Source organism: Sinocyclocheilus rhinocerous, unplaced genomic scaffold (genome assembly GCF_001515625.1).
Source record: "Sinocyclocheilus rhinocerous isolate Xijiao unplaced genomic scaffold, SAMN03320098_v1.1 scaffold481, whole genome shotgun sequence".
Taxonomy (NCBI): Eukaryota; Metazoa; Chordata; class Actinopteri; order Cypriniformes; family Cyprinidae; genus Sinocyclocheilus; species Sinocyclocheilus rhinocerous.
Genome location: NW_015657695.1, coordinates 369164 through 379205, shown reverse-complemented (window position 1 = coordinate 379205; position 10042 = coordinate 369164). Strand labels below are relative to the sequence as shown.

The 10042-nt window shown below is 37.8% G+C and overlaps 1 protein-coding gene across 1 annotated transcript; it reads left to right on the top strand.

Moving 5' to 3' along the window:
• Positions 1 to 1215: 1215 nt before the first annotated feature.
• On the top strand, positions 1216 to 6581 carry LOC107721467 (reticulophagy regulator family member 3; the record flags this gene model as incomplete). The annotated part of the gene is made up of 8 exons (XM_016529475.1): positions 1216 to 1327; positions 1805 to 1835; positions 1944 to 2070; positions 2439 to 2523; positions 2614 to 2751; positions 4124 to 4203; positions 4366 to 4498; positions 5315 to 6581. Coding segments are annotated over 8 exons (1269 nt in total), but the record flags the coding sequence as incomplete, so codon positions are not given.
• Positions 6582 to 10042: the final 3461 nt, after the last annotated feature.

Here is a 10042-nt window from a genome sequence, read left to right as displayed (position 1 = left end):
ATATATATATATAAATGTTTTATATATAATTCTATCATTTTTCCTTAATATACACATGTATGTATAATAAATATACAGAGTACACACACATATTGTATGTAAACAAACTTTTATTTTGAATGTGATCAATCGTTTTGCAGCCCTACTTTAATCGAAATGTACAACGTGCTCTTCGTCTGAAATTAATATTTAAGAATTTGTTATGCAAATTTGCTTTAAGGCTCCATACTGATACGTAACACCCACTTTTTGCCATCCTATTCAAATCCTTAATGGATAAAGTCCTGATAATTTTGCCTCCTTTTATGGAAATATGTGACATTATAGAAGTAAAATTAGTTGGGAATGAGATTTCATGTTGACTATTTGCTATAAAGGGTGCTCAATAAGTCTGAAAAGCTTTAGATGAAATGCTTCAGGAGGGAAAGATGTGCAGGGAAGAATTTTTTGTAGGTTGGATGGCTCACTCTCTTTTTCTTTATCGTTCAGGCATGCAGTCTTCATTCACTTAGTGCAGTCGCCCTCTCCATCAGAGAAATATTCTCCCTGATCTTATTATCTCCTTTTATTTGCCTCAGTGAACAGCAGAGGAACCGCTTGTGACATTTCCGTGCTTGTAAAGATGTTTATTGATCATTTTTTAACCATAGCCCAGGCCATTCAGAAATAAAGTCTCACCACCATCTCAGAACATTTCAACCCTCCACTTAAATTTGGTTGTAGTGGTTTTGACAGGTCAATGTGCGAATGCTGTTTGATCCAGTCATCAAACAGCATTCGCTGTCTGGTTCCACACCGAGAGATCAGTAGAATTCAGCCTGGTCTCAGTGGCGGCTCACCTTTTAGCCAAGTACTGTAGCACATAGCAGTAATTAGCCATGCAGCGAAACTGTCGGAAATCACAACTGCTTGTGCAGCACACGCTGTCTCTGAGATTTGCACAGGAAGACACTGGGGCCGGAAACACCTGTGTAACAAAGGTTTCCTCATATATTCAGCAAGATAAATGCGTGACAGATGCCATCACAAGGTTTTGGTCAGAGATTCCACAACAGAGCTGCTGATGCCGTATAAAGCACACATTGTAATCCATAAAAAACAATGATACAAGACACTTCACAAAAATGATCAAAAAGCCTTTATTCAAGGTTATTTCATGATGAAAACATTTAAAAAGAGAGTATAAATAATGGACTACAGTCTTTCTGATCTCTTCTCAGGTTTTTTGCTCTGAGCTCTTTGAGGTTGCTTTTTCTGCTGGCATCAGGTCTGGCTCTGGCTGTTTGTGTCGACACTTGGAGGAATAAGATCTGGCCTAAGATCAGAGGTACAACTGACCTTCCTCTATTGCCTGTCTACAACTACTACCTACCTATAAGACCTCATCTTTCTTCCATCTGTTTATTATTTTAATATGAATCATATTGGCTGTAATTAAAATCTCTGTGTTCCCTGTGCTGTGACCCACTCAAGTTTCATTTTCTCCCTGCCCATTCACTCAGCTCCTAGCAAGTTATGAAATTGACAGTTCCTACTAGTGCATTTCCAGGAGGAGATCAGTATCGACCTGAATCAATATTTTGCATGTAGCTGTTACACAGTGGCTTATTAGCTTTCGATCAACATTCTGGGAAGTCTTTAAAAGAATTCAAACCAGATACTAATTTAAAAGTGTTGCTCTCATAAAACCTGTCTAAATATTCATATTTCTGATGGAAGTGAAAATGTAATTAAGCAAATGGCGAAAAAAGACTTGTAATACTCACAAATGTACCTGACATTGTTTGTTTTTGTTCTTTTACAGTTAAAAAGCAAGATGAGAGTGAGAATGAAAGGTAATGTCAATTTGTTTACTCTTTTTCAGGTTTTTCCAGTGGTGTGAGACTTGAGAGTTGTTTAATGTAATTGTTAATTCTCTCTGCTCTTCTCTGATTGGCTATCAGCTGGGGTCTAATGCAGCCTGGGACTTTGAGTGTGCCTGAATTATGCCACCACCTGGCTGAAGTTTGGGTTACGGGCTCTTCCTGTGCAACAGATATTGTGCAGTTCAAACGGAAAAATCCAGGCAAGGTGAGATTACGTCCAAACCAGAAACGCTATTAAAATCGATTTAGTTACGATTGCATAGTGATGTTATAAGCCCTATATTGTGTGTAGCCAGACTTCTGACTTGCGGAAAATAGTTTGGTCCAGTTTGCAGATTTTTTTCTGGCTAAGAGCCACCCACTTAGACAGGAAGAGACTTTCCAAGCAACATGTAAAGTGACCAACCACAATGCATTTTGTTTTGCATTTGTGTAATTCAAGGCCTTTCATTATTATTATGGCTTTTATGACTGCTTTATGAGGTTGAATTATTATATTGTTGATATATTATACAACGTTTTTTGTTTTAATGCTAAACATTTATCAAATCATGAAACTCCATTGTTTTACAGTTTTGTATGCTGGTTTGTGGCCTGTTCACCTCAGTGGCCATGGTGGGGAGCTACATCCCTGGACTGGTGCTGTCATACATGGCTTGTGAGTAGCAGAAATCCTTCAGGGCTTGCTCATCCTCTCCAGCGCCTTAACAACTGCAAAATATTTACTTTCTGTCTTTCTCTCCCTCAGTGCTGGGTGTGTTGCTGTGCCCATTGGCGCTGTATTATCGGCTGTGGCAGCGTGCATGTGTGAAGCTGGAGCCGGCCCTGCAGTGGCTGGACTTCAGCGCCAAAGGATATATGTTGTCAAAGCCTATAGACAACCAGTGTAAGTACACTGTAGATCTATACAGTGTGAGTCCCATAAAACTGAAGTGCAGACTGATGTTATGCTGAAGACAAATCTTGTATTTTAAGGACTATATCTGAAGATGTAGTTTTAAAAATTTGTGGGCATAAAGGTCCATTGTGTATTGTTAATAATGTAGTGATGCACAGCTAAAGGGGCGGTCACACTGCACTTTTCGTACCATTGACTTCCATTCATACGCATGCGAATGCGTCAGACCGGAAATGCAAGCTCATGCGAAAAATTTTGCATTTCGCTGCATTCCAAAGTTCAAGTTTAGTGAACTCTGACCTGTGAATTCGCATCACGTGAAGACATGTGACCAGTAGAAGATCGATATGTCACTGCGTGACCTTTCTGTACAGAAATTCAAAAATGGAGGAAGCACTCATTTTAGCCATAGCGCCAGGTGTCTGAATAAATTTTGGTTTGACTGTATCTATTTGATAAATGAAGTTAACCAACTAACATTATACATACCCTTTTGGTTTCTGTACCCAATATTTAAAAAATGTACAAATGCAATAAAAATATGGGTATCGGTACTCGGTGTCGGCAAGTACCAAAAATAAAAGTATCGGTATCGGGCGAGTACTGGAAAAAGTGGTATCGTTGCATCCCTTATATATATATATATATAGAGAGAGAGAGAGAGAGAGAGAGAGTACAATATAATTATTATACACGAGTGTATTATTATTGTCATATCCTGCTCCCGCCCATATTCGCAGCAGCGTCCGAAAATATTTAGCACGTTCAAAGTCTAGTGTGACCGCCCCTTAACACAGAAGTTACTTTCAAACCAAGCAGCTTTCTGTTGGTCAACACAGCGAAGTTGCATGTAAAATTTTAACACAGTGCAAAATCTGCATGGGGAAATATTTTGTCCTGAAACAAAATGTATGATTATGTGGATTCCTATTAAAAATTTCCTGCCATTTTTAGCTCCAAATCACAGTCTTCTCCATGTAATTTAGCTCTTATTCTACAAATCTGGACATTCAATATTCATATGGCATCTAACCTGACTAGGGTCTATTGCATACAGTAGCATATCTGTGATGTGCAGTTGCTTGTTTGACAGTAGAACAAAATTAACAAAAAATTGTTTTAGCTGAAGAATGAATCAACACATAAGGTAATACCGAACATTGTTGTACAGAAACTTTGAATTACTTTATGACAGACACAGTTTCTCAATTGTATGTGACAGTTACATATTACAATAAGCATTTGTGAACATGACCAGTTGATGTCTCTTGTAGCTATGTGTTATCTGTCTTTTACTGTATATTACAGTTTTCAGAAGTTTTGATTAACCAAACTAATGTTTACCCTTCTGTGTTTGCAGTTCTTCGTAAGCCCATCAGAAGCGGGACCTCGGATGATGCAAGTGACAGCGAAGAAGAACTGGCTGCATTCTGCCCAACGGTGAGCCCAGAAACAGGGTTATTTATAACACGGGGATTTAGAGCAGCTGCATGGTCATGAGGTTAGGGGGTCTGTAGGGGTTCATGATAGTAAAAAGCAAATTGGAAGATCATTGTTTTTTTCTAATACACTCACACTTCTCTAAATATTCTGCACCCGTAGTTTGATGAAGCAGCAGTTGCTAAGGAACTGGCAATGACTGACTCCGAGCACTCGGATGCTGAGGTGTCGTACATGGATAACGGCACCTTTAACCTCTCCAGGGGTCAAACACCCCTCACAGAGGGCTCAGAGGGTAAGACACCTTGACGTCTTCTACTCTTTGACTCTTTTTTCAGTCTTTGTATGTGTGTCAATGACAAGATTGTCTACAGTAAAGAAAAGGAAGAAAACAAATCTGGTTTAAAACACAACAAGTTCTTAGAAATGTGCATTGTATTTGTATTCACGTTGGTTTCATATGGTATTGAAAAACCTTTATAATATTTTAAAGAAAATCTTCAGTTTAATGACTGCAACGATCAAGTAAAAAGTAATAAAATATTTCCTCACTCATAGATTATGAGAGTACACATCTAATCAAAATCATTGTTTTTTTAATGTATGTATTTTTCAAGGTTAAAGGTTATTTTGTTTGTGTATCAGTAAGTTGAAAAAACATTTAATTAAACAAAACTAAATATCAAAATCAATTCCGAAATTAAATTACTGTATGCATGAATTCTGTTTTTGATACAATATTGTTTAAAAGATTGTGGTCAGTAAGATTTTTTATTTAATTTTTTATAAATATTTATTAAGAAATGTATCAGCATATCAGAATGATTTCTGAAGGATCATGTGACACTGAAGACTGGAGTAATGATGCTGAAAATTCAGCTTTACATCACAGGAATAAACTACATTTTAAAATATATTAACATAAAAAAAAGGTCTTTATTTTCAATTGTAACAATATTTCCCAAAATTACTGTTTTTTTTTTGTTTTTTTTTATTAAATAATACATTTTTAGTAATTAATAAATAGGACAAAAATGAGCTATGTCGATGACCAAGGTATAATTTTTTTTCATGCTATAATATCTTAATCTTTATTTATTCACTTTAATAGATCTAGACAGACACAGTGATCCAGAAGAATCATTTGCCTGTGGGCTTCCAGACTTCCCCTCCATCAACCCAGATGCCACTCTGATGGAGGACGATGATGATGCCAGCATCGGGCTGCCCAGTCTCAACTCAGCCGCGCTCTCTGGCCCTCGCGGCTCTACATCCGCCCTGCTGGACCTGGACACCCAGATGGACTCTGATCAGGAAGATTTCGACCCTGAGATCTCCCTCGGCTCCCTAAATACTACCTCTGACCTCACTAGTAACCTGGCAGGGGTCATCGCCAGCAACATGATCCAGGCAGCCATCGCAGGAGCCATGCAGCCCCGCCCACCGCAAGGCCCTCGGAGAGAGAGCGGCCCACGGGCAGGAGCCGCTCCGAGGGGATACAGGAAGCAGTCGAGCTCGGAGTTAGACACAGACCTGGACTTTGATGGCGAGGACTTTGAGATGTTGGATCAGTCCGAGCTGAACCAGTTGGATCCATTTGGAGGGGGGCAGGGGGGCCAAAACAGAACCCAGGGATCCAATTTCCTGTCCAACTTGCTGGGGAAGCCACAGTGAGCCCATCTTACAGATACTCCCTCCGTCTGTCTGCTCCTCATGTCCCTCGCACCTTGATCCGAGTAGAAGTTTGCAGTGTTGGTTTGAATGTCTACTGAGATGCTTTCGATTTATCTGAGTGAGTGCGACGGAGAGAGAGGGTGTTTTGTTTTGCACTGTTAATGTAATATTAGATTCACTTGCCAGGTTTCCTCCACTGGCTGCAGTTGATATCACTGTGAAGTAATCTTGTTTGTAGTCTGAATCTTCTCTGTTTATGCTCCGTGAGCTTCCGTGTCCTCTCTCATTCGTGTGTGAAATACTCCGATTTACTTTGTAGGCTAAGCAATAGGACACCAATCATAGAACCATTTAAAAAGATCCAAAATCTCTAAAACTTCTTAGAAACCAGCAAAACAAACACCAGATCTTTTTACTACATCCAAGTCTTATAGATCTTTCACATCAGTCGCTGTATTGTTTGTGTCTTCAATAATAACACATGGGACCAAATCAGACATTCCATCATCAATGCAAAGTCAAGACCCTTAGGTTATACATATATGAAGACGCCTGTAGTAAAGAAATCTACAGTCAAGACATCGCTGAGCAGAGGAGTCTGATGAAGTAGCAGTGACATATTAAGGCCGCAGCCTCATCTCTTGTTTTTTTAAAGTGGTAGTTCACCCAAAAATCTCAATTCTGTCATCGTTTACTCGCGCTCATGCCATTTCTAAACCTGTATGACATTCTTTCTTCTGTAGAACATACAAGAAGACATTTTGAGAAATGGAACATTTTGTCCATACAATGGAAGTCAATGGCAACAAAAACTGTTCGGTTACCATCATTCCACAGAAGAAAACAAGTCTTAAGGGTTTGGAACAACACGAGGGCTGAGTAAATGATGACATAAATTAATTTTTTGGGTGGCCTGTCACTTTTAAGACTCTGAGACATTAACTTTTCTTAAAGGGATAGTTCTCCCAAAAATTAAAATTTGATGTTAATCTGCTTACCCACAGGGCATCCAAGATTTGTGTTCTACTGAAGAATCAAAGTCACCTACATCTTGGATGCCCTGGGGGTAAGCAGATAAACATCAAATGTTCATTTTTGGGTGAACTATCCCTTTAAGGTCACTGAGTGATAAACAGCAGTCAGGTTATCTCATTTTGCCATATAGTGGTGAATTCAGATAATTTGATGTTTATCTGCTTACCCCCAGGGCATCCAAGATGTAGGTGACTTTGTTTCTTCAGTAGAACACAAACGAAGATTTTTAACTCAAACCGTTGCAGTCTGTCAGTCATATAATGGAAGTGAATGGGAATCACGGCTTTGAGAGTCAAAAAAACATACACAAACAAAACCAAATTAAACCCTGCGGCTCGTGACTATACATTGATGTGTAAAGACACAAAACGATCGGTCTGTGCAAGAAACTGAACAGTATTTATGTAGTTTTTACCTCACGCAATGTCTGAACTGTCCTGAGCGCGTCCTCGACAGCTGGCTCGTGACGCGTCTTATTCTTGCTTTACGGCGGATGGCAGACTTATAAGTGCATTACCGCCACCTATCTCTCAAATGGACCATTGACACTCTATCTACAATCTCAATTAGGAGTGACAATGGTCAGGTCAGTTCGGACATTGTGGTGAATCAGAGGTAAAAAACGAGATAAATACTGTTCAGTTTCTTGCACAGACCGATCGTTTTGTGTCTTTACACATCAATGTATCGTCACGAGCCTTAGGGTTTAATTTGGTTTTGTTTGTGTATGTTTGTTTTTTTTACTCTCAAAGCCGTGATTCCCATTCGCTTCCATTATGGAGGACGGTTTGAGTTAAAAATCTTCGTTTGTGTTCTACTGAAGAAACAAAGTCACCTACTTCTTGGATGTCCTGGGGTAAGCAGGTAAACATCAAATTATCTGCTTTAAGGTCACTGAGTGATAAACAGCAGTCAGGTTATCTCATTTTGCCATAGTGGTGAATTCAGGTAAATTGGGATGCTTTTTATCATTGAAACGACGGGGGGAAATGTCCCAAATAACTTGAATTATAACTTCTTTGCACCTGTTTTCCCCCATTTGTTTATTTCTTTATGTGGTAACTGCACATAATTTTTCATCATTTTTATCTGATGGCAATGAAAATTTCCTAAATCAGGAGTAATATAATAAAATGTATTCATTATATATCATTGCCCAGCAATTTTAATCTCAACAAGATTTTAAATTAGTAGTCAAGACAGTGGAAGATGTTTCTTCCACAATGATATTTACATTTAAGTTCATACAGGCTGGATTTTTTTCTGCATTACTTGAAAACAACATGTTAATAAATGACAGTAGCTCTTTCCAACATTTTTTAAAGACCTCTGTTGTAAAAATTGGGAAAATTACAGTATATTGTCTTTCAAATGGCTGTTCTTTGTCTGTTCGTCAGTCAAATTGAAAAAACTAATTAAAATCAAACAATACCAACTTGTTTAACAGCTCAGCAATGCTGTTCATCTGGATAATATGGCAGTACATTGATTTTGTTTGTAATGACTCTACCTCAAACAAGACGTTCGGCTGTAACTGCCACCTGTTTGTACACGGCCTCCTCTCTTAAAACACGCCTTTAACCGTTCTGACTTTATGCAGGAACTTTAATACAGGTAGCAGCAGAAAAACCGTAGATCTCTGCATCCTCTCTTTTCATCTGGTCTGGTCTGATATGAGATTTAGGGCAAAGTCTAACATTCAGTACAGTACTAAAGCGCAAAGGATTTGAGAAAACGCCTTTCTTTCTTCCTTTCTTGTGGTATGATGAAGCTGGTGGAATTAAGTTGAATTTGCTGTTTCTTTAGTAGATGCTGATCATTTTTTGTTTCACTGCACTTTTTCGGTTTCTGACCTAATGCTAATGAGACCCATCATTGCTGGCTTTAAGCTTTCATTACTGTGTACGCTGGAAAGTAGGAAACGTACCGGAAAACTGCTGTACTGATAAAAAGGCATTCTGTTACCAGAGATCAGTGAAGTGTTTTCTATTTTCCAAGCATTCATTGGTTTTCTCATTTTAATTTAAGGTAATGGAGCGTTTAGGAATTATAAGGAAGCATCTTATCTTTCTCATGTGTATTCACAGTCTGTCACTTCCTGCTATTCCAGTTTGTTTATTACATTTCAAACCCAAGTCTTACTTTATCCAGCCAACTTGAGTTAGGTTAGAAGAGCAGTACTGTTTATAGGAGTGTTTCATATTTCGCCACTTTTCTGTGATTTTTATTCAACTTCTTTTCTTTTTTTCCTGTTTTGTTTTTGTTTGGTTGTGAGCCCTAATTGCTGATGATATTTTTTGGATTGCTGTGTTAAAAAGGTTTGATTTATTATTATTAATTTTTTTAGGTGTTATATGTGACATTGAAGTGTAATGCATAGTAGGTTCATAGATTGGAAAGCCTTTTATTTTTCCCCTTTTTACTTTCATGTTTATAGTTAATACTATTATTAATAATACTTAACTATTTATATGAACACACTCTTTTATGAATATGAATTAATTTGGTTTGATAGATTATCAATACTTCTTTTGAAAAAAGCATGACAAGATTTTTGTTTGTAAGTGTGTCAGTGGGATTACTATTCAGTGCAAAAATTCTCTGGCCATTTTAGCCATTCACCTTTTTGTGGTCAATTTCAACAAAAATCACCAGCAATTCAAATGGGACAATGAAGTGGTGGTTTATATACTGGAAGAAAATTATGCCCAGCGTCATCTATTGATGTTGTATTGATGTTAGTGATTTAAATCAGTTAGCAGTCTACCATGTTGAGGCAAATGCAAAATACAGAATCACTCGTCTTTTCTTTATTTGTGTGAGCATTTTACAGGAGTCTTTCTGTAGCTGGATTCTGCAGTGATTTTTATTTCTGCACACAACTATTTCCCTCTTCCATTCTCTGTAACTGGTTTTTGATAACTTTTGATGTGCAAGACAATAAAGAGATGAATGAATATGTTCTTTAAGTACAAAGTGTGATTTTTCTTCTGTTAGTTAGGCCTATTGGATACATTTAATTTTGTTTTGTGACCTATTGACCAAATAAAAATGTTCTAGTCTAATTTGCAATAACAATGACTATTATTAACACAGAAATAACACATTTTAGTAAGATTTTAAAAAAAAT